Raw genomic sequence first — 25,142 nt, 5'->3', positions numbered from 1 at the left:
GTTTCCAGACGGAAATATTTCAAGAATGTAAGCCAGGTATACTTCTCAGATAAATGACAGTAGGGGCATCGCCTACACGGGAATTCTCGGTTCTCAGGTTTCCTGAAATCCAGAGCGCGCATCATTAATCATTCAGTGGGGTCGGCCCTTCAGTCAGTGGCAGCTCCGAGTAAGCTGAAGCGAGCCGTGAGCTAATCCTTCCTGCCACGGGGATCCTGGCGCGAGAGAGGACAACTGGACAGTTGGTCACATGCGTCGGTGATGCCCAGACCCTGCCTCTCTTGCCGGGCTCCGAGCACGGTGCGCGTGTGCGCTCACGCTCCGGAACGCAGACCCGGAGCTGCCTAGAAGGAAAAACCGATTCGGCGGCAGGATGTTTAGCGCTACCGAGAGTTTCCCAGCAGGAAAGCAGCTCGAGCACTGGCGTTAATAGCTTAAGGTGGCTCTCTAAACACTGAATAAATCCACTCCTTAGCTCTTTAGTAAATCAGTAGACACAACAACGGCCACAGCCTTCTACGCAGGGCGCCACACCAAAGCCTTCCCAAGTTGGGCTGCGAATCCTTGTTTGGTTCCTGGCGGCCAACACTTGCAGTCGGCGGGGGGATCCCCCCTCCCCCGGCGGGATGACTCCTCCTCGGGATGCAGTTTCCGAGGGACCCCCGGGGCGGGGGTGGTGACAGTCGGGTCGGCTGAGCACCGGGGAAGTGAACTTGGAGACTGGATCCCAGGTAGACGAGGGCGCGTTGCTGGGACGCCAGCGTTCGGCGGAGGTGCAAGAGGATGAGAACTCACTCACTGGGCATTTCAAGCCCCCATCCCAGGGGCTGCCCCCTGGAGGAGTCCGGGGGCTCGCGCGGGACTGAATTCGGCGCCGCGTTGGCTCCAGTGGAGGCGGCCGTGCGGCGCGTGAGAACTGCCGGGGTGCGTGGCACGGGTGCGCGCGCGCCGGGCGTCGGGGTGCAGCTTCCCTCCGCCCCGCTTCCCCTCCCATTCGCCCTCTCCCATCTCCTCCCTCCTCCACACCCCCGCCCCCGGGACGGTGAGGCTCCCTCCCCGCACCGGCCGGAGAGTACTCAAAGCGGCGGGTGAGGGGAAGCTTCGCAGGCGTGCGCGGAGCAGTGAGATCACTGGCGTTATAAATATCCCAGTGCCAGCGCCGAGATCCGTTCGGGTGGCCTCTCTCTCTCTCTCTCTCCCCCCACCTCTCCCTCTCTCTCTTCCCCGAGGCTATGTCCACCCGGTGCGGCGAGGGGGGCAGCGCCAGAGGCACGCAGCCGCGCGGGGGCTCCGGAGCCCAGAACCAGCCCTGCAAGATGCACTTAGGACCCCCGCGGCTGGAAGCATGAGCTTGTCCTTCCTCCTCCTCCTCTTCCTCAGCCACCTGATCCTCAGCGCCTGGGCTCAAGGGGAGAAGCGCCTCGCACCCAAAGGGCAGCCCGGACCGGCTGCCACCGAGAGGAACCCGGGAGGCGCCAGCAGCAGCCGGAGCAGCAGTAGCACCGCGTCTTCCTCTTCTTCCCCTGCCTCCTCCTCCTCCGCGGCTTCTCGGGGCGGCCCAGGAAGCGGCTTGGAGCAGAGCAGCTTCCAGTGGAGCCCCTCGGGGCGCCGGACCGGCAGCCTCTACTGCAGAGTGGGCATCGGTTTCCATCTGCAGATCTACCCGGATGGCAAAGTCAATGGCTCCCACGAAGCCAATATGTTAAGTAAGTTGCTTGCTCTCCTCCAAAACCTGTCCTGAGCGGGTGGCGGGAGCACCGACAGGGACCGCCGGTTATTCCCCGGGCTGTAAGCGCACCTTCCGGAGCCCGGGCCACTGGGATCCAGCCGGGCGGGTTGGCTTGGAGGTGCGTCTGGGTGGCTGGCTCACCCTTACTCGTCTCGTGGGAATGGGGAATGGCGATTCCTGAGGGACAGGCTGCCCCGAGGCTGGTGCAGATAGGCAGCGTGTTTCCAGCTTGCCCTGGTCCCGAAGAGGAGCTCCAACCTGTGCCCGGAGGAAAAACAAAAATCTTTCTCCTTGTTCAGTTTCTGTTTACCTTCTGGTTCTGTTTATCAGACTAGCATTTTCCACTGGGCAGCAAAGTGCACCCCTTTACCCTGCCCATAACTGAACAGTTCTTTTTAAAATAACCAAATCTCACATACTCCCCCCTCACAACCGCTACCACAAACCCCAAATTGCTACATAATGTGTGTGCATATGTATGTGTGTGTGTGTGTGTCTATCCATATATGTCTCTTGTAGATACGTACATATTTGCACATTATATACATATAGAATATATAGGTATATCATACGGGAGACCAAACGTTCTCTGCTTGGAAGAAGACATTGATCTAGAAATCTGGACACGTTTAGAGAGGGAGACGCGATGGACATTGGAATTATTAATTCCGGAGTTGGGTTTAGCAACCTTTAGTATCGAGACCATGACCAGACCTTGTGAGGAAGTGTCCGGCCTTCTGTCCCCAAGGACAATTAAAGGAAAGTTCTCTATTTTAGAGAACATTTAGAGGCAGTTCAGTTCGGTACAGGTGAAATTTTTGTGGGATTTTTAATTTAAGCCAAGTTTACATTTTTCTTTCTGAGTTTAGCTCGCTCTCTCTTTCCCTCCTTCACTGTCTCCTCCCTTCCACTCTGAGTTTCCAGACCATCACTGCCGCTCCTGATTCCTCCCACGGTCTCTCTAAGGCAGCAGAGGGAGAGATGTGTGGGACCCGGGACGTCTCTGCGGACGCTTTCCAGCCGGGGCTGGTCCAACAGATAGACGCACGGCCCGGGCCTCCTGGACTCAGGGCGAGCGGAAACGTGGCCAGGAGACAGCGCACAGTCATCCGGCCCGGAGTGTCAGCCTGGTGGCTCCCAGGTGTACTCAACTTTCTCTGCCTGGAGCCAATGACCCAGAGATTTCTTCTTAACCAAGCTCCGGAGGAGCGGGGGCGCCACTGCGGGGCTGGCAGCCTCCCCGACGCGGGCTGGAGATGCGCACATCGGTGGGGTGGCCGGCTGGCAAGCTCTGTCTGGGGAGTTCAGGAGGCGGGAGTGGAAGCGAGCGGGTCCACGCCTGCCCCTCGCCCCTGACTGCTCCTACCGCCTCTGCCTTCAGCTTGCTCTGCTGCCGGTGGTGAGGTGGCTTGGAGCACCGAACCCCAGAGAGGGCCTTCCGCGTCAGCCCCAGCGAATGCCAGGGCCTCCCACACGCTCTTCAGAGGGGACTGCTTTTTTTTTTTGTAAGACTGTATTTATTTTTGGCTGGGTCTTCCTTGCTGTGGCAGTCTTTCTGTACTTGCAGGAGCCCAGGCTACCCTTCCTTGTGGTGCATGGGCTTCTGATTGCAGTGGTTTCTCTTGTTGCAGCGTGCAGACTTCACTAGTTGCAGTGTGTGGGCACGGTAGTTGAGGCACAAGGCTTAGTTGCTCAGGGGGATATGCAGTCTCCCTGGACCAGGGATTGATCCTGTGTCCCCAGCGTTGGGAGGTGGACTCTTATCCACTGCATCAGCAGGAAAGTCCGAGGGGCCTACTTCTACGTTTTAAGGTTCATTGCACTCCTTAAACTTCTCGCCATATGTGGTGATAAAAGGCAAGGTCAATTAGGGTGAAGGGGAATTTCCGGAGATTTCAGGGTAAGCAAATGTTATGTCTAAGCAAGTGTTATTTCCATCTGTCCTGATTTTGTCCCACCCAGCTCTCCTTCCACCAGACATCAGAGCTCATTTCCCCACTTGTGGTAATCTTTCCCCCTTTCTCTTACAGGAACACTATTTCTATTCTGTTCTTCCTGTTGTTCAGTCGCTAAGTTGTGTCTGACTCTTTTGAGACGCCATGGACTGTAGCCCACCAGGCTCCTCTGTCCATGAGATTTCCCAAGCAAGAATACTGGAGTGGGTTGCCATTTCCTTCTCCAAGGGATCTTCCCAACCCAGGGGTTGAACCCACATCTCCTGCATTGGCAGGCAGATTCTTTACCAATCAGCCACCAGGGAAGCCCATTCTTCCTGTAGTTTATCCCCAAACTCAGCCTCAACAGAGAATGACTTCTGTGTTCCCAAGGGAAGATTCAAAGCTAACCTGCAAGGAGCCGCAGGTTGGATCCCAGGGTGGGTAAAAGGAGGTGTTGGAGTGGGTTTTGGTGTGCTAGGGATCTGTGAAAACTCGACTCATTCCCAAGGTATTTACCCTCTTCCCTTGGAAGAAACCACGAGACAAAGATTTTTTGCAGCTTAGGCCTTTTGGAGGGGAAGTTATAGAAAAGCACAGAAAGGAAAATGAGAACAGATCAACAGAGAATACATTCAGCTAAAGAAGACACTGGCCGGTATTTATTTCCGAGGTACATTTTATTTTAAAATCCACTTTGAAAGATATCTAACAAAGAACAGACACGAAATGCTGCTTTGTTTCTCAAGCAAAACTAAATAAAAGTGCCTAAATAAAACTTTCTTAATTTACCTAACACTTTTCTAATTCATTCCAATTTGTAACAACAGCCTTTCAGAGTTTCATCTGTATCTTTTGCTTGGCTTTTGATCAGTTCACTTATTCATTCATGCATTTGTTCATGTACCCAACATAGGATACTTAGCTCAGCAAGCTTGATATTCTGGTTACTTGATATTGGGTTAGTTGGGATTTTTTTTTTTTCCTTTGCCTTCTATAGGTTTTTTTCACAGAGGAAAGTGTAATTTGCTTAAATCATGGTGATTTTCAGCTTTGTGATGTCTGGAATGTCCTACACTGTATCATAAGATTTTGCTACCATTGATCCATGAAGAACTTATGAAATATGTCATGTTTAAAAGGATAGCATGTAATGTGAAAGTTTAAAATGAATCTCTGTCTTTAAGTAGCTGTGAAAGAGAAACAAGATCTGCTAATTGCAGTTGGTCATAGGCCTCTTTGAAGATAGCACATGATGGTTTCCTGATACTTATGTAAACACAGGAGTTGTTTATGGACTATTGGTTGGAGTAGATGAGGAAACATTTGCCCAAATCTCTTAAGACACTGAGAGACACTTGAGACACTGAGAGAGCTTGGACCGTGAGAACCATGGAGGATACATCAGTTTTACCTCATCACCTAATTCTACTGTCTATGAGTTAGCAGTGATGGAAAACATACATTATTCTGACACAGCTTGTTACTTCTGTAAAAAGTCAAAACTCTGCCATGAAACTGCATTCTAACAGGTTCTTTTAAACTCCATAATTTTCTGTAATGTTTGTCAGAGAGAAATATATATGCGTGTATGTTTCATAACTATCATTTGACATTAAAATTTTTACAAACCCTGAATATTTTTTGTTTTGTTATCAAAAGTACATTTCCCATAGATTTTGAAACATAATTTGTTTAGTTAAGGTATACCACTTAATATAGTCTTAGCTTCTCATACAAGAGTTATCCCAAGTTTTAAAGACAAGAATCAAGCTCATTGCACATAAACTCTTATCATAAGGAAACGCTAAGGAAGGATGAAGATGGGCAAGACAAAATAGATGATAAAATTCCACTACTGAATAGAAACAAAACTTTCCTTTAATTTCTACGTTTTCAATTAGTTTCAATACAATGCTTCTGTTGGCTTATCTTGGGCCACTGAAGAAGAGGCAATCAAGTAACTGTCAGTTCAGGGAGAAAAAGCATAAGGCTATAGCTACACAAAGACTGACTGTTCACATAAAAATATGGAAATTCCAGTCATGTATTTTGGCTAGCTTTAAAAAATCTGAATTCACTATCAACCTTGATGTTAATGTAGAGTCAACCTTTATATAGTCCCCAAAGCCTAAATAAACCAGAATCTATATGGAAAAACTCAAGTGGCAAATTTGCTAACTTAATGAAGACTGCTAAACTGGTTATTTCAAGACTCAGATTTGATAATGACTTGGCATATTTGTTGCTGTGTGAAGCCAAGTAGAGAAACTACTTCAGTTTTAAATGATTTATCTTTGAGAGTTTTCAGATGGGCTGTTGAAATCTTCTGAATACATGGAATATTTGTGTATCTTATTCACTGATAAAATAGAAAAAAGGGAGACATCTGCATAACTGTATCAACCATCATTGATAAGAGTCTTATTGTATTAAAAATTCTAGAGGGGACTAAGTGAACAAATTTAGATAGAGATTTTCTTATGGGAATAAGCTTACTTTGTAATGAACACCAAATGCTTGTAAGTGGATTAAGCAGTGTGAGACCTTGAATCCCTGCATCCTTCAACCTAGATGTCAATCCCAGAATTCCACCAAGAGAGAATAATTCCTTCAATTTAGCACTGCTTTTTACTTTTGATCCTCTTAAATGTGAGCACCCCAGGAAAGATAACACATTGTCACTTGTACTTTAATGTGAATTAATTTATACTGATCTCTCTCCCTTTCCCATTCCCCCAGCAGGACCAAAATAGCAAGAGATTACTAAGACATGTATTCATACATGTGTACACATGGAGTGTCCGGAAAAGGAAGAGAGGTAGTGAGATGGTCCAAGAAACAGTCCAGTTTACAAACATTCACTGACTGTAATCTGAGACACTTGGCCTTCCACAGTTTTCCTTAGGGCTACCATTTGGGCTTCCATGGGAATTGTAAATTCCCATCAAATTTATTATTGCTGACTCCTAAGTGGAAATTACTAAAATCGAAAAAAAAAAACCAATTTTAGAGAAATGCTTTCTGAAATTTATACACATGTGATTTAGTGCACATAGCTTTAAAATACTTAGAATTCTTTAATGAGTTATTGAGATTTGGCATAAAAATCAATAGGCCTGTGATCTTTTCAGGCAGGTGAGGGGAAAGAGGTTGAATTGTGGGGCTTGAAGAATCTACTCCAATATTCTATGAAAAAAGACACTGTGAAACTACTGTTGAAATGACTTTAAAACCATGATCTTAACAGTGTTCCCAATAGTACACTGTAAATTACATTAAAATTTAGAACATCATACCAAAGTTAACTTTTGAAAAAACAATTACTTCATCTAATCTCAGCTTGTTTCTTTCCTTCATTCTTCATAACTTGAAATAGAATGATTTTTGTAGAATTGTATTTTCAAGGTTTCAATTAAACATAATTTTCTTAAAATTATAAAGTCCTTTTATTCTCAGACAATATATCATTTTTTTGTACTGGAACTTACAAGAAAAGAAGCCATGTAGTATGTAATAAAATAACACTTTCACACATATTGTTTCATCTTCCCCATACTTAAAATTTATTACAATGCAAATTTTATATAACATATACATGCAATTGGGAAATGAGTTGAGTCAAAATGGGTCTTTCTTAAAAATAGAATATGTTGTCAGAAGCCAGTTATATAAACAAAGCAGTTTCCCATTAAACAAATATTTACAGAGCCCTTTTGTCTTGACCTCTTAAATGCTACCCTGCAAACATGAGAATTAATGGGAATTTTTTTCCCCCACTGATACACAATAGATTTACATTTGCAAAACTGGGTGATTTTCCAGACATTAATACAGAAAACTTTTACCAACACAGAGCCAGGAGTTAATTGAGGGAAACATACAATCAAGTCTCTTCTACCAACTCCACATTGTCTATTTTGTATCTGTCATAGATGATTTCTTGTGTTCTACCTGTCTCATTTTTTAACAGATGTCTACATAGTATTCTCAATTGTATTCGCCATCTCCTAAATATCCAATATCATTAATGCTATTTTCAATATCACCCTGTAATTTTGATAGAAATATAACTTTGTATCAGATACTCTAATCATGCTTTATTAATATTATCACACTACATTGTGTAGTAAATTTATCTTTACAAAGCATTCTGCATGCTTTGTTACTATTTGATAAAATTATAATGCTACTAAATCTGGATATGCATCACAATCAGTCTGTATCGTAAAATCTATTATAAATTGAATTTTGGAAACATTTTGAAGAAAAGAATTTCTAAGACACAGCGTTTTTTCTTCTTTTTTCTTTTTTTTAGGAGTTTTTTTCCTGAAAGCAAAAGTAGTTCCTTTCTAATAGTTTTTAGATTTGGGGGAGTTCGTTTAAGAAACACCCACTAATAAAGTGGTAGTGGTAGTTTTCTTGAGATGTGTTTTATTTACTCCAGGCTAAGAACACTTATTCACAAAAACAGTAGTTTCCCTATGAACTTTCTGTTCAAGTATTTTTTAAAAATTAATTTGAATAAAGAAGCGGCAGTATTTGCTACAATTATAGGTATTAGGTCACATTGTGCAACATTTAAGTGTTCTATAAAGATACTCATATATGTGTTTCTATGTATTATATACATGTGTATCCACAATACACTGCTTCTTGTATACTGAATAATTTTATATATACTTCAAATACTGCAGGAGGAGATTATTATGTTAAGAATATCTGGTGAACTGCCCTATTTAACAGAGTCCTATTGAAATATTCTAATTAGAATATATGCTCAAAATACTATAGATTGAAATATTGAGATTTTTTTCCCTTCTCCCTTCCATTCCCACTTGCTTCCTTCCTTTCTTCCAGGGAAGGTCCCTTTATAACTTTAATGAATAATATTGTTTTTTGTTTTTTTTTTGCAATTTGATGTAGGCAGTTAACAAAAAGCCCTATGCTTTTCTTTTGTTCATATAGCATTACATATGAGTTTATGGTAAACAGGCAGGAATTCCAATTATATACAGACTATGAGTTTCAGCTTCTTAAAAATACTCTATGAACTGTGGTGTGCAGCTCTTTTGACCCAGTGGATGTGAACTTTCAAATTATTATAGGAGACAGAGGGACATAGACTTGGTAATTCTCACTATGAAATACCAAAATATAAGTGATAACATAATAAAATACCTCCTGAAATTTTTTCCAGAAGAGTCATTCAAAATGCAAGATGTCTCAAACCGTAATCCATCAAACACTTCATTGAGCTAACAACCCCAAATTATCTATGGTGCTTTCAGTATCTTGTTATGTGTAATCTTGAAATAAGCAACTCACTAGGTGATAGGGTATGATATATATTGATTTGTACTCTTATAATTATGATCATTTGAGAAGAGGGATTTTTAATTTAATTGAATATTGTTTTCAAGGCTTCCAGTGATTTATACTAATCTTGAGTTCAGTTGTATGTGCTTTAATAGTCAATGTACTGTCTTATCTTTGACAGAGCAACAATGCATGAGAATTATTTTGTAAAACATTTTACAAAGTCTTTTCCATTTCCTTAGAACTTGAAAAGATTCTTCTGTCAAACACTGATTACTAAGTGACATCATTTTTAGGAAAAAATGAATAGTAATGAAGCACAACTAAATTTTTGAACCTTGAAATTTATCATTTTAAATGAAAACTTGAGTGCTAAACCTGTTTTTCCTTTTACATAATAAATGTCACAATAAACAAGGATGTTAAATGCTTTTTAAAAATTCACAGTAATAAAGAATGGAAAGAGTCTCTGTAGAAATTTAAATCTTCACAATGATATATAGAGGAGTCTGTGTTTTATTTTGGGATTTCTGTCATCCTAGGTATTTTGGAAATATTTGCTGTGTCTCAGGGGATTGTAGGAATACGAGGAGTTTTCAGCAACAAATTTTTAGCGATGTCAAAAAAAGGAAAACTCCATGCAAGTGTAAGTAGAACCACTTTATATTTGTTAAAGGTGTTATAGAGATTTTACATGTGTAAAATGGAATGAGTGATTTTCCAAATTGTTAGATAGGACAATTTGCCCAGAGACCTTTATGATTTTCATTTTTGTAAGATTATATATCCATTAAACCAAGAGAATTGTATGTGTTTTTGTAAGTAATAATTTAAATATTTGCTTTATTTGAAAAGATAATATAGAATCCACAGAAAGGTTTAAGGATAAGTTTATTTGAAAGAAGCATTCTCTAAGTGATTGTCATTATTTATGTCTTAATAGTGATCCAAGTGAGGAGAAATATTATGGAAATACTATATTATATTTTAAATTTACATACTAATGGTGATTGTGTAATCAGTAGATCATGTTCTTAATTTTAAAAGCTACTTATTATGTCAAGAATGGAGTCTAAGTAATAAAACATATTTATTTTAATAAGTATGGTGGGAAGAAACCAATAATGAGATGATTTTGACCTTTAATAGAGAAATTTCATTTGATTCATTTGAGAAATTTTCATCTTGTAGCTTTTGTTGTATCAAAAACAATTACTTCTTAAAACTACAAAGACTGATTCTACACTCTTAAACACTTTTTTGGACTAGTTACACAGTTTATAATCAATTTACAAATTATAGATTTCTATACTTTGTTCTGAAAATGCTCATTACTTGGGAAACACTAAAATGTTTTAAAGATAGTAAAATACATTTAGTTTAATTTTCCCATTGAGAGATTCTTTCATTAGTATTAGTATGTATGTACAGACCTTAAAGTTATTTATGCTTTGTCTGTGGTGTACTAAGCTTTGTCACACTAAATCATTTTAAAAAGCAGTTCTCCTCTAAAGCTGCTCCTTTAATCCTTATTAAATTGGAGAAATATGACTTTTCCAGTTTTCAAAGTATATAGGAAGTTTTAGTCAAGCACAGTCAATTGAAACTTATTAATTATGATTTCTGCTTTACAGATTTTTTAAAAATTGAAAGAGAATTTCACTTGGTTTAATGTTTAAGATTTTCTGTTTTCCTTTCTCTAGCATCTAAAGGTGGCTTGTTAATATCTTTTGGAGGAGATCATAAAACTGAAGCTATTTCTACAGTTATTTGGGGATTAAATGAGATAATATATACAAAGTTTTTTAGAACAATATTAGGTACACTGTAAGTGATCAATAAATATTACCTATTATTAGATAATTCAAATTTAAATACAATGAACTACTAAAATCTCAGTTTATTAAATCTTTGTTAACCTCTTCGATCATCCATTGAAAGAATTGTAACTAGATTTACTTATCTCATTTTCTGAGCTAATTATTATATTCTAGCAAATTATAATGTTCATAAAATAATTGCTCTGGTTTATAACCTAATTTAAGGGGCAAAGTTCTGTTGTGGAAAGCAGGACATGCCATTTTATTTTTAAAAAGATGTTTGACTTCTAAAAATCCACATACAGAATAGAAAACAATCATCAAATGCTTCTGCACTGAATAACTATTCTTCGATCTACTTTGGTCATTAAACATTGAAACACCTTTAAACTCTAAGCATTATAATAATATGCAATGCCTGAAAAAAAAATTTCTGTTATTGGTTCACTTATTTTGGGTGAAAATCTTAATTGTTAAAATATTCTGATTCAAGCCCTAGCACATGCAAAAAATAGACTACCTTGGACCAGCTTAAGGATAATTGTAGCAGCAAGCAAAGTATTACAAATGGATGCCAATTAGAAAGGTCAAACTGAGAGGTTAGGATACATGATTCCTCTGTCAAATGCAAGTAACAAATTTCCAGAAACTTGACCCAAATGTCTAAGGAAGGCTGGCCGAAATAATGCAGATAATGCAAAAACAGCATCTGTTATTCTTTCTCATCTTGGCAGGCTAAAAGTTATTTCATGGAATAATGACTTTTAAACAGTACAAAGCAAGCCTTGCTCTTGTCACTCATTGGAGCTCTTTGATATAAAAGTCATTCTGATGACTTTGAGCTGAATTGTAGATAAAAAATTAAGCCCTATGATTATGTGAATTTTTTTTAAACCAATTGTCCAAGCCCACTGGCTCCTATTTGAGCTTTTATTATCACTTTTTCTCCAGATAGAAAGCTAATTAAATTATAAAGTGACTTATTTTTGAGGAAGTTTAATTCAGAAATAGTATTAGCCCTAATGTTTATTAGTTGTATGCCAGATGGTTTCCTTCTTCTTTTTAGTTTCTAGTTAAACATGTTGAAAAATTGTTCTTATAACTTTAAATATAATTATTTGATTTAGTTTGATTTTTACAAAGTTTCATCACCACTAAAAAGGCTAAAATGCCTTACACTTTCAGGATTAAATGTGTAATTAGTGAGTTGCTTTAAATTAATAATTGTGCTGAGGCATTTAAAGAGTAATTTTATAATCATTTCAAAAAATAGCTATACAAAATCGTCATGTTGTGTATCTTAAACTTACACAGTGTTGTATGTCAATTGTATCTCAATAAAACTGGAAAAATTTTAAATTAATGAAGAGTAACTTTGGGGTTCTATTTGCAAAGTAAGTGTGAACTATAAATGTAAAGTATTCATATAATTCTGGGGAAAGTTAACCCATAGTATGTCAAGAAATATTCATGGATTATAGTAGATTTTTCTTGTTTTATATAGTAACAATCAAACTTAAAAATTAGTTACTGGGTAGAGATAAAATATCTGCATATTTCTTTCAAAGTTCTTTCACTCACATTATCTCATTACCTGGTTAGGTGAGGCAACAGTCTCAGTCAGAGATGTTAACTATTTCCTAAGTTACTACAGTTAACAAAAACTTGAACCAGAATAACATGGTTTAAAAATTCTCTCTCCATTTAAATGCTATAATGCTTGGTAGGGAAACGTTAGCTTGAAAGAAGATATTTTGTTTCATATGGAACTATTTACACTATTTTCAGCTATTATTTTATGGAAATTAATAGTTGCATGTTTTAATAATATTTTTATGCTACATTTTAAAGAATGAATACTGTGGTTCATCCTTAGACTATTTTGCTTGATTCTCTCTCTTTCTCTCTCTCTCATTCCAAGCTCTTTGGGAGGATCTTTCTCCCTCATCTACTTCTGTGTCTCCTGTACTTGATTTTAAAATCTAGAAAGGAGGAGGTGTGCGCACCATGAAACTTGTCACACTGTTTTGTAAATGTTGGTTATTCAGTATGATAAGGAGCTGCATCAGGAACCTTTTTTAGGATGTACTTTCGGAAGAGAAAGGAGATCTGTTTCGTTCACAGAAAATCTTCTTTAAGAAAATGCTTCATGGTCAGTGGACACGAAGATGGTGAACAGTATTATCAGCCCGGCACGCTGATAATAGGCAACACGCAGATTTAGGCAACATTTATGCTGATCTCCTTTGTGTGCTGAGTTGGTTAATTCCGTAAGAGGAGTTTGATCTGAGCCTCAGCCATCTGAGTGTGCTCCGCTCTGTGCAGTCAGCCAGCCTACACATTCGTGTCAATCTCCACGCAGCTCTGCTTCAGACCTTAGCTGGAAGACCCTAAGTAGACAGTGCAGTCAGGTCCCTAGCGTGCGGGTGTTTTTCAGCATCCAAGGATGAAGCTGTCTGGTCTTCTTCTCAAGATGCCTTGAGAATCATTGAGAGCAGCACGAGGTAATTGTTGCCCCAGGAGCCTTGAGGGTTAGTCAGAGCCTTCACGTGGCCTCTGACCTTTCTCCCCTTACTCCCAGGCTGAGGTCCCAGGTGAGGCTGAGCGCCCTTCGCTTTCGGTCTCTCTCTCTGCCTGCCTGTCTGTTCACGCTCCCTCCTGACCGTTCTTGCCCTCTTGCCAGCGTGGTTGTCTTTATCCAGAGTCTCACAGACGGTGCCTTTCTGGATTTATCTGAGATGGGTCTGGATGTAAGAGAGGGAGTTCTTGAGTCTGCTAGTTAAATTGTGTCCTTCTTTTTAAACTGTGTTGTTTTACTTAATCTCTCTATTCCTTGGCTTCATCAGCTGTAAAAGGAAGAAAATTAAACTAACAATACAGGGTGATAGTGGAGCATTTTAAATGAGATAATACACATAAAACACTTAGAATAGTTCCTGGAAAGTATTCAGCGTTTAATGTTAGAACAGATCTTCCTGAATTTGCTCTCAGGCAGCTGTTTCATGATCCTATATCTCCTCTCTCCGCTTTCTGATTTTGGGGTCAGGCAGCTGTGACCCCCTCGGATATTTAGACCAGCCTCAAATCGCATTCATTATTGGCCCTTTTTTTTTTTTTTCTTTAGGTCCCAACTCGTCTTGCATACAGTAGCCCCTTATGTCCTGGGCTTTCCTTTTCCCAAGGAACTTAATTTGAAAGCAAGGATTTCCAATGGTCATAATCTCATAATTTTTTAAGATCTTTCTCTTGCATTGTGTTTTTTTTCCTTAAAAATCTAAATCTTGGAAAAAGTGGTTATCATGAATTTGTTGGTCTTTTCATAAACTATACGTGACCACCCATTGGTTGTTGGGGAAAAACATTTTAGCTTATTTTAAACATACAGAAAGAAGCATGTGGTGGAATTATTTTTGTTTCTCAGGGTTTTAGGGGATCATGCTTGGAAGGAAAGCTAATTGCAGAGTTTACGAAACAGGCATGGAATGTATGCTTGATCAGCCCTGAGCAAGGACTAGAAAAGCCTCCTTTCTTGGTTTCAGAGGGTGCCAGCTGGCTTGCCCGGGATGAGAGTCTGAACTGGACTTCCTGAGCTGGGGGCAGAGTGAGGAGGAGTCCGCAGCCCCAAAGCTGGGCATGTTTATTGAAAGGGGAAATGAAGGTTTGAGTGATGGTTATCGTCATCATTAAAAAAATAATTTATTGGCCACTGTAAAGGTATTGAATAGAAACTTCCCTTATCCTCTGTGTTGCGCTGTGTTAAGTCACTTCAGTCAAGTCTGACTCTTTGGGACCATATAGACTGTAGCCTGCCCCCTCCTCTGTCCGTGGGATTTTCCAGGCGAGAATACTGGAGCGGGTTGCCATGCCTTTCTCCAGGGTATCTTCCCAACCCAGGGATCGAACCCCTGTCTCTTAACGTTTCCTACATTGGCAAAGGCAGGTTCTTTACCAGTAGTGCCACCTGGGAAGCACCCCTGTCTTCTAAGAACTTTCAATTTACACAGTAAAATTGAGTACCTAGTAATTCAGGCTAAAAAAATAAAATGGGTTCAGGGTTCTGCCTTTGCAGTAAATGTCAGTTTTCCCTTAATTTCACACTATGTTTATCTGGCTGTGCTGTGCTCAGTCGTGTCCGACTCTTTGGGATCCCATGGGCTGTAGCCTGCCAGGCTTCTCTGTCCCTGGGGATTCTCCAGGCAAGAATACTGGAGTACGTTGCCATGCCTTCCTCTAGGGGATCCTCCCAACACTGAGGCTCTATTTTATTGAGGAAAATTTCGTGTAATGAATTGACTTGTAGCTTCGGAGATCCATTTCAGCCTAAAGTGAGAGATGGTGTTCTATGTCTCAGGTGGTTTGGGGAGTGGCACTTGTTTTTATCAGTATTTTAACATGGAGCAACTTTAGGGCAAGGTAGTACTGTATAGAAACTCAGGAGATGCCCATGGATTTGCACATTGTTGCTGAAAGAGCTTGATCTAGTATTCAGTAGAGGAGATTTAAGTCATATAGGCTTACCTTGGCATTTGGTAAATGTGGGGATTTAGAGGAACTATTTTCCTTATTTTTCTGGCTGGAAAATCAAATAATAGCATCCTGATAGTTATGGAATTATGTGGGAATGAAATAATATATGTAAAACACCTGGCACACGGTAGACCTCAATAGCCCAACTCTTTTGAGCAAGGTGACTCAGATGGTAAAGAATCTGCTACAATCCAGGAGACCTGGGTTCAATCCCCTGGAGAAGGGAATGGCAACCCGCTCCAGTATTCTTGCCTGGGAAATCCTGTGGACAGAGGAGTCTGGCAGGCTACAGTCCATGGGATCACAAGAGTGAGTGACTTTCAGCTACTATGAGCATCAGAAAGTGAACTCCTATCTTATACCGTATTTCTCCAAGTGTGGTTCTCACCTCACCCTGCATCAAAATCACATAGGATGGTAGTTAATAACATGATTCCAGGGCCTCAGCTCAGACTTACTAAAAGAATCTCTGCAGATAGGGCCTGGGGAGTCTGCATTTTGATCTGATTCCTTGAGTTACTTTAAGTCAATTCGTGAAGTTCAGAGGAGGAAAACTCATGTGGTTGGCATTCTTCATTAACTCAGGTGGATATATTATTAAACCCGACTTGTATTTCCCAAGGTGATTCAAGTGTGAAGAATCTGCCTGCTGATGCAGGAGATGCAGGGGACCTGGGTTCGAACCCTGGGTTGGGAAGATCCCCTGGAGGAGGAAATCAAAACCAGCATACTTGCTTGGAAAATCCCGTGGACAGAGGAGTCTGACAGGCTATAATCCATTGGGTCACAAAGAGTCCGACCTGACTAAGGGACTGAGAACTCATGTGTGAGCACTCACGTATATTCCCTTGGTTGCTCAGCATGAAGTACTGAGACACAGAATGGCCAGATAGCGATTGCTAGACAGGAAATATGGCCAAGCTCTGGAGATAGCATGGCTTGGCTACAGGTGACCCATACGATGCTTGTAGAGAGTAGGAGGCGACCCTCGGTGTACATGCTGCCCTGTTCTGGAGTTCTCTGCTTGGGAGCAGTTGGAGCAGGGTCTGGCTTTCGGCTTTCACTCACTACCAAAGGATGGTACTTTTGCGCTGGGAACATCCTGCATAACTGTACAAAACAGCCTGGGCTTAGGGCACCTGACCTGGGCGGTCCCCTTGGCATGAGTAGTGCTGGGAACCGAAACACACTGAGAGGACGTAGAGGAACCGGAAGCAGGGATGCGGGCAGCATGAAAATGTTGTTTAGAGCACAGTTTGGTCTATAATTGTGTTTATTCAAGTCTATAAGAATAGTTTAATTATTTAATAATATTATATAGCCTACGATAACATTTTAGTTATTTGTACTTCTTACTTAACTTTATAAAGTTTTTTGCAAGAGGCAAATCAAAGAAAAAGTGAAATAAAGAATTAAAGTTGATTAAATACCCTGCAGACTCCAGGGTTTATACTCCAGGGTTTTGCTATTAGTCTGAATTCAATCCTCTTTATACACCTCTTTCATACATCATGTATTTACTTTGATAGTTGCACATAAAGAGAATTGGAATTCTATTAACACACATCTTCAACTCACTTCCTATAAGATTCTCAATCATCTTAGAGCATGTTGACTAAGAAACAAAACTATATTAAGAGGCTTTAGAAAGTTTTTAAAAAATATTGTTTTGGAAAGAATTCTCTGGTTTAATTGACCTTCAGATTTCAATTAAGGAGAATTGGTCTTTCTGGAATATTACTTTCTTTGAACTGAATTTGATTTTTCTTTTAAATATCTACTGTGTGCCCTCTCCCTGTGAGGAGATGAGTCCAATCAAGGCAAAGTGTTCTCCTAAGCCCCAAATTCTTGTTTTATTTAACAGCACTGTGTTGCCCCACCTCTGAATTATTTGCATAGTTTCAAGCAAAAGTAGTGTAATTTAGTTTTTATTTGTTCTGTCAATTAAGACTATTTTAAATTACATAGAAATAAGCAGATTTAAACATTTCATTTTAATTTTGCAGTTATGGCTTGTTGACTGTAACTTATTTTTACACTTGCAAAATCAAGGAGAAATTAAAGAGAAAAATGCAGATAATTTAAGTCAACAAAGAACTCAGGCAGAACCATATCTAAATTGTCTTTCTTCATAAAAATGGCAACAACATAGTCAATAAACATCTACTGAATAAATTCAGAAAATAATGAATTAGAAACAAAGATGGGGTTCTTTATGAACATGTTAATGATTGGTTTTGTTGTAGTGACTGATGGTGGTGGGATGAAGGTGATGTGGGTTCTGTTTTCCGTAGCTTACTTGAAATCTGATTCACCTCTCTACTTCTCACCTGAACTGTAGATAAAGTCTTTATGTTGACTTCACTTTTTCTAGGGAAATAATCCAGTTCTGTTATTTATTTTTTAAGTTTTTAATTGGAGGATAAGTGCTTTACAATGTTGTGTTGGTTTCTGCTGTAAAACAACATGAGTCAGCGATAAGTATACATGAATCTCCTCCCTCCTGAGACTCCCTCCCACCCCCACATCTCACCCCTCTAGGTCATCACAGAACACCAGAGCTCTATTATTTTAAAAGTATATATTTTGCTAAAGGAGTTTTTATAATTCAAAAAGAAGCTGAAAGGTTAAACTTAGCCTAGAGAATTTATTATCTAAAATTGTGTAATGGCAAATGTACATATATTTAAATAATTCTGCTGCTTGGTGACTCTGCCGTAGAGATGTTTTATGGGCAACATTAAGGATAGCTATGCACTGCTTCGGGTCACTGTCTTGTCTGAAAAGGGCCAGGAATATTGACAGGAACAGTCAGTTTCTCCAGAAGAAACTAGATCTCCTGATGAAAAAGCTCACTGAAATATTTGTTTCAAATGATTCTGTTCCATTGTAGCTGGAAGAATTTTTCAGACAAAACATTAAATTAGAAGTCAATTAAGAAAGCCAAAACAGTCTGACTGCCTTTGCTTCTGTTTCAATGTGAAGTTTGGAGTAGCTAAGGGCCTGCAAGTAGTGTGTGGGTCCTCAGAATTCTGTCTCTCACCCTTGTGACAATTAAGTGGCCCTTGAAAAATCTAGAGCCTGATCAGCCATCCTGTTAAAGTCTTCTCTTAAGAAAGGACATGAGTCTCAAGTGGGTGGGTCGGGGGAGGGAGAAAGTTTTTGGATGCAATAATTTTAGAAAGCAGTATCATTGGATTTTCATTATAGGAATTGCTATAGGTTAATATGCTATGTGTGTGTGTGTGCATGTCAGCCACATCAATTTAAAAAAAGACATGTTTTTTCTTTATTTTCCTTGACACTGTTAGGGGAAAAAGGTTAAATTATGCAGTACACTTTGAAAAAAATTGTCAAAATTGAATTAAATAATCACTGCTATCTTTATTTCAGGAAAATGATTTTTGTGTATGTGTGAAACAGGGGTAGAAGTCAAGTCAAAGTATAATGTACTATATGTTAGAAATGTTATTCAAATATATTTTAAGAAAAAAAATCTGAGGCAGGATGAATATACGTGCTACTCTTTTTTAAAGAAATCTTCCACACCTTTCTAAAATGCTTGTCCATTTATGGAGCAGAAAATATTCCAGAAGATTATTGTTTTTGTTCAGTTGCTAAGTTGTGTCTGACTTTTTTCCACCTCATGGACTGCAGCATAACAGGCCTCCCTGTCCCTCACCGTCTCCCGGCGTTTGCCCAAGTTCATGTCCATTGAGTCGGTGACACTATCCAACCATCTCATCCTCTTCTGCCCTCTTCTCCTTTTACCACATGACTATAGTTTTTATTTTACAATAAAACTTTGAGATTATCTAATTGAATGGGAGAGCCTTGATGTCCTTTAATAGTTAAGTTGACCAAAAAAAGAGAGTTAAGTTGACAAATCTATGTTTGGTTTGTAAGAAAGCCTTTTTAATTGAAAGGCAATAAAAACAATAAATGTGTTCTCTTCTAAAGGAATGTCAGCATAGCACCCTTAACCTAGGTATGGGCCAGTAGGTTAGGATGTGATGAAAGAAAGCCATAGACAATGGTTTTTTAAAACACTAGATTATAGCCTGCTAAAGACCCAGTCGAAGGAATTGCCAGTAGACAGATTCTCAGATACATAGTTTCATCGCCCTCAAATAAAGAGCTTTTTGATTGAACTACACTCTACAATCGAATGTAAATAACTTAGGTAGACTGTCATGTGTAAGATAAATGTGCTATTAGAAATACTCTGAGATTGGTTGTCCTCTGATATTGTCACTACCTTTCAAAACTCAAAAATTCTGTGTGACCATGAACAGTAGGTGTATGTAGATTGTTTTGCAGTGTTCAGACTTCCAGATTACAGGGTTGGGATCTGTACTGCAGAAGAAAGCTTGACACTATTAGAAAAGCAAGGGAACTAGAGGACTTTTAGTTCCAGTATGGAACTGAAGCAGAGCATATTAAAAAGCAGAGACATTACTTTGCCAACAAAGGTCCGTCTAGTCAAAGCTATGGTTTTTCCAGTAGTCATGTATGGATGTGAGAGCTGGACTCTAAAGAAAGTGAAAGTGAAGTCGTTCAGTCATGTCCCGACTCTTTGCGACCCCATTGACTGTAGCCTACCAGGCTCCTCCATCCATGGGATTTGAAAGAAAAAGACTCTTTTTCTTTAAAAGTCTTTTTTAAAGAGACTTAAAGTTTCTTTTAAAGAGTCTTAAAAGACTCTTTTTCTAAAAAAGTCTTTCTTTAAAGACTCTAAACAAAGCTGAACACCGAAGAATTGATGCTTTTGAACCATGGTATTGGAGAAGACTCTTGAGAGTCCCATGGACTGCAAGGACTGCAGTCCATCCTAAAGGAAATCAGTCCTGAATATTCATTGGAAGGACTGATGCTGAAGCTGAAACTCCAATACTTTGGCCACCTGATGCAAAGAACTGACTTATTTGAAAAGACCCTGATGCTGGGAAAGATTGAAGGCGGGAGGAGAAGGGGATAACAGAGGATGTGATGGTTGGATGGCATCACTGACTCAATGGACATGAGTTTGAGCAAGCTCTGGGAGTTGGTGATGAACAGGGAAGCGTGGTATACTGCAGTCCATGGGGTCGCAAAGAGTCAGATACGACTGAGTGACTGAACGGAACTGAACTGATGGAACCTCTATGATATATAAAAAATTAATAAACAAATATATATATATATATAAAAATAATATATGTAGTTGTTTAGTCAGTAAGTCATGTCCAACTCTTTTTTCAACCCCATGGACTGTAGCCTGCCAGTCTCTTCTGTCCATGGGATTTCCCAGGCAAGAATACTGGAGTGGGTATTTAGTGTTCATATATATATGGGTCAAGATACTTGGTATTCAAAAGCCCAGAACGTTCATACAAATGGTCCTCCCTGAAATTGTGAAACCTAGTCCAGGTTAGGGAATTCTACTTCTTTGGGAGTTATGGACTCTTTCGTATTTGATGAAAGCTAAACTCCAGATCCTTTTCCTAGAAAAATATTTTGGTTCTCACAATAGCCTTATGGCTGCAAGTATTGTGAACAAGGAGCCTAAAGCTAAAAACTCAATTGGCAGAACGAGCATTTGATTACAGGTCTATTTGGCACCATCTCGTGATCTTCCCTAGGCTGTGTTCATTCAACTTCCTCAGCATGGCACAGTGAGCCTTTTCAGAGCTTGTACTGGCCTACTTTGTCACCTTCATCTCTTGGTCCTTCCTCTATGCATCCTAAGTGAAAGTCACATTGAACAACTTATAGTAGCTTCCTGATGACCTGTGAACACACCGTTCCTGTTCCCTGAAAAACCTCTCATCTCATCTGATCATTATTATCTCATTGTACACTGAGACTCAGCTCAAAAGTCACCTTCTCTAGGAAGACCTTCCTGCCCTCTTCGCTGCCACTTCTGTCCTCTTAGATGTCCTGTACCCTCTGCATACCACTGTCATAATTCCATTTATCAAATTGCACCGTGATGAATGTCTACTTCTTTGCTTATTCCACTGTTCTGTGAGCATTTTCAAGGGCAGATGTGTGTGTGTGTGTGTGTGTGTGTGTGTGTGTAGAGGGAAAAAGAGAGTGATATCTGGCTGAAGTGTTGCTAGTGACTCCAAAAGGTAACTTTTTTCTTCCTGGCATCAAATAGACTCTCCTGTATCACTGTGTGAAGATGAATTTTTTCCTAAAGAACTCTAACACATGCAATATTAATAGGGCCATATGCTACCCCTTTCTCAGCACCAGGAATCACACAGATGGGACTGAAAACTGTATTCTTGTTTCAAAGGATAACATGACCCCATTTCTCTGAATGAATTCATGTTTTACCAGGCAATTGTTTCTTAGTAACATAGTCCTATTTACTTTCTTGATGGTTTAGGACGGGGGAAATCTTACGCTAAAAGTTAAATTTTTAACTAAAATTCTCAAAGTATGTTAAAAAGGGTAACAGAATTTAAATATATTGAATTCCTGTTATTTTAATATACACTGATATTATTTCACTGTGTAATACGTAGTAAACAACGAGCATTACAAAGATGAATGAAGTGGGGCTATAGAAGTGAAAATAGTAATTTTAAAGCAACTTTAAAAAAGGCAAAAAAGGGCAACTTCTTTATAAAGAGAATGGAGTCAGAGCTCCAGTCAGGGGCCAGTGGAATTCTTGTTTTTCTTTATAGTCCAAGACTTCTTTATATTACATGCTGAAAATATTATCACTGCTTGAATTTCCTCCTCTTCTTTTTTTTTTCCCTCTAGGCCAAATTTACAGATGACTGCAAGTTCAGGGAGCGATTTCAAGAAAACAGCTATAATACCTATGCCTCCGCGATACACAGAACTGAAAAGACGGGGCGGGAGTGGTACGTGGCCCTGAACAAGCGGGGGAAGGCTAAACGGGGCTGCAGCCCCCGGGTTAAACCTCAGCACATCTCTACCCACTTTCTGCCAAGATTCAAGCAATCGGAGCAGCCGGAACTTTCTTTCACAGTTACTGTTCCCGAAAAGAAAAAACCACCTAATCCCGTCAAGCCAAAGGTTCCCCTTTCTGCACCTCGGAGAAGTCCTAACACGGTGAAATACAGACTCAAGTTTCGCTTTGGTTAAGACACTTTGGTTTTGTGAGAAACCATGGCGTCTCCTCAGGAGTTTCTGTAGGTGTCTTTAGACAACTTCTTGGACACAGCTTCAGCTATATACTACACTGTATTGAAGTCAGGTCATTTGTTTCAGCTTGACTGAAACAAAAATGTTTTCTGATAGTAACTGAACTGGAATTCTTTGTACCAATATAGGGAGTTCACGACAACATAAAGCCTTTTCCTTTATGCTTGGTGCATACAGGGATTCTTTTTCGGAAAGTTCAACAGTGAGGACTATGTATTTTTCTGACTTTTACAGATCAACCTGAAGAAAACATACATGATACATTTTTATTTTTGGTTTCCAAAGAATATTTTGATGGAGATAAAAGTATTTTATTAACTTTTGTTTTTTGTTTTTTTTTAAAAAGTACCTCTGCATTGAGCATATTTTCTTACTTTTATTATTTTTAATTGATAAGACATAAAACAACCATTTTAATGCAGTTTATTAATTATAAATGTTTATAGACCATTTTTAACATGTGGATTTCTTTTTCATTGTTCTTATTCATTGCACTTTTGATTTTTATTATGATTATTTTTCTACCATACCTCAGATCATGTAAGTTTAGTTTTACATCTTAAAATGTTTAAATTCTCTTCAACAGCACCAAAGGCTCAGCTTGTGTTTGTGTGTGTGAGTGTATGTAAATTCATGATTTTATATGGAATCCTGTCTCTGTGGTGGCTGGGCTATAATGGGTTAGAAGTAAGGAGAAAATATAAGGACTTTTTGGTGGAATTAAAAGTTGAGGTAAGGAAAAGAATTAGAGGTACAAGTGCACTGAGTTTGCAGCGTTTATTGATAGCTAATTCTGCCTTGCCTTCACTTCTCATTTTATCTACCCCCTGCCCTCATTCTTTAAAGCTGGAGGAATACATTTTATTCGGCCCATCAAGCATAGCCTATGAAACCAGAGTGCTTAAAATACCTTTTCTATGACCTTCTGCTATCTCCACTGTATAGATCCACAGGGAGCAACCCACTTAGTGGAAAAACACGGAAAACAGGAGATGAATCATGTAACAGTTATCCATGTCAAGTCCCACTATCTAAAATATGCTTATTACTCAAACACTCTTTGAGTTTCCTATCCTAAAGGTAACCATATCAGTGAATAGATCTGCCCTTTTATAAGGAAAATTTCTGATGTATATTTTTAAATAGTTGGCTATGTGACATGGGAAACTTAATCTGATGAGTTGAAAATGGCATTAAATGTCAACCCAAATACTGAATGTTGGGTATAAAGCAGAAAATTTAACTGAAAAGAATTTACATAATTTATTTTCTTGGGTAATCAGTTTTATGGAGTTCTATGAGATAGAAGTATTTTCTTCAGAAAGGTGGCAATAAAAATGGTAAAGCTAATGTTTAAAATTATATCCCATAGAAAGAGGAAAAATCGTGCACAGAAAGTTTGTGATTTGTATTTAAGTACATTTTTTTTCTTTTAAAAGATACTGCTAAACTTTTTTTTAGAAACACAGTATAGTTTATTTTGATTCACAAATGCAAAGTGGAAACTTAACAAAATTGAACTTACTACCATTTAAGCAGATTGCTATGTTTCAATAGAAACTATACACATACATATTATATATAATATATATAAAATCCATCCATCAACTAAAACATCACATGTATATCTAGTATGGTATTTTTACTATAGAACCAATAATCAGATTAAATGTTGTTTGCATTTAATGCATGACTTAAAAAAATAAAATTCTATAAAAGTTTTAACTAATTTATACATTAAAAATCTCCTGGATTAAATGAAATAATGAAAATTTGCCAACAAAGGTGTGTCCAATCTTATCTTATTGTCATATTATCTTACAAACCTGGTAAAAGCTAAAAATAATCCTCTAGTTTATTCTGATATATTGTTTAAAATTATACACTGTATATCAAGTTTTAAGTGCACATGAAAAATAAAATTGCAGAACAGGAGAGCAGTAGACATGTGTCCCAAAATGGGCAAGGAAAAGGTAGTATTAATGATGGCTGATAATAAAGTTAATACATATGTTGTATTGGGCAAATATTGCTGGTAGTTTATGTTAAACTAAAAAACACTACCTTATCTTGTAATCCTAATTTGATTTGATTAGCATATGGAAGTTTAAGTAGAATAGCTTTAGTAGAATATACATTATGCAAGTCAAGACTCATTAATTTCAAAATTTAAAGCAAAGCTAAAAAAAATTTAAATTACACTTCTCTTTAGCTTACTGGCCATAAATAATTATATTTAATTAAATCTCACTGAAGCATAAAGTTACTCAAATTAATTAATGGAAAGAACTCATGTAGAGGAAATATATATAATTCCTTAGTAATACCTAGCACTTTTTAAAGGGGTCCTTGCTTATTTAGTTTTTGGTGACTTTGAAGTAACTTGACCTACCGAATATTCAATAAAGTTATTTAATTGTGATTGTGTTCACCTAAAAATGTCAATGAATTTTACATTACAATTTAGGAAACTTGTTCAGAAAAGAGACAACAAACACGTTCAGACTGACATTTCAGTTTTATTAATTATGTTTAATTTAGTTTGTGATAATCTTTATTTGGAACATCAGTAGAGGTAAATAGAAGCTTTCAATAAGATGTAATAACACTGTGGTTTTTATTTCACAGAATATACCATCACTCTTTAAG

The 25,142-nt window shown here is 38.8% G+C and overlaps 1 protein-coding gene across 1 annotated transcript; it reads left to right on the top strand.

Moving 5' to 3' along the window:
- Positions 1-1,035: 1,035 nt before the first annotated feature.
- On the top strand, positions 1,036-24,915 carry FGF5 (fibroblast growth factor 5). The gene is made up of 3 exons (XM_020904304.2): positions 1,036-1,706; positions 9,525-9,628; positions 22,086-24,915. Exons 1-3 carry the CDS (start codon positions 1,346-1,348, stop codon positions 22,431-22,433), a joined length of 813 nt encoding a protein of 270 aa, XP_020759963.2. The 5' UTR covers positions 1,036-1,345; the 3' UTR covers positions 22,434-24,915.
- The last annotated feature ends 227 nt before the right edge of the window (positions 24,916-25,142 follow it).

This window comes from Odocoileus virginianus, chromosome 29 (assembly GCF_023699985.2).
Source record: "Odocoileus virginianus isolate 20LAN1187 ecotype Illinois chromosome 29, Ovbor_1.2, whole genome shotgun sequence".
Classification (NCBI taxonomy): Eukaryota; Metazoa; Chordata; class Mammalia; order Artiodactyla; family Cervidae; genus Odocoileus; species Odocoileus virginianus.
Note: the sequence above shows the minus strand (reverse complement) of the source record. Positions and strands in the feature narration are given on the sequence as shown.

Coding starts and splice junctions, on each gene's coding strand:
- FGF5 (XM_020904304.2), top strand. CDS start 1,346: ATGAGCTTGTCCTTCCTCCTCCTCCTCTTCCTCAGCCACCTGATCCTC. Junction 1,707..9,524: donor CCACGAAGCCAATATGTTAA/GTAAGTTGCTTG, acceptor CTGTCATCCTAG/GTATTTTGGAAATATTTGCT. Junction 9,629..22,085: donor AAGGAAAACTCCATGCAAGT/GTAAGTAGAACC, acceptor TTTTCCCTCTAG/GCCAAATTTACAGATGACTG.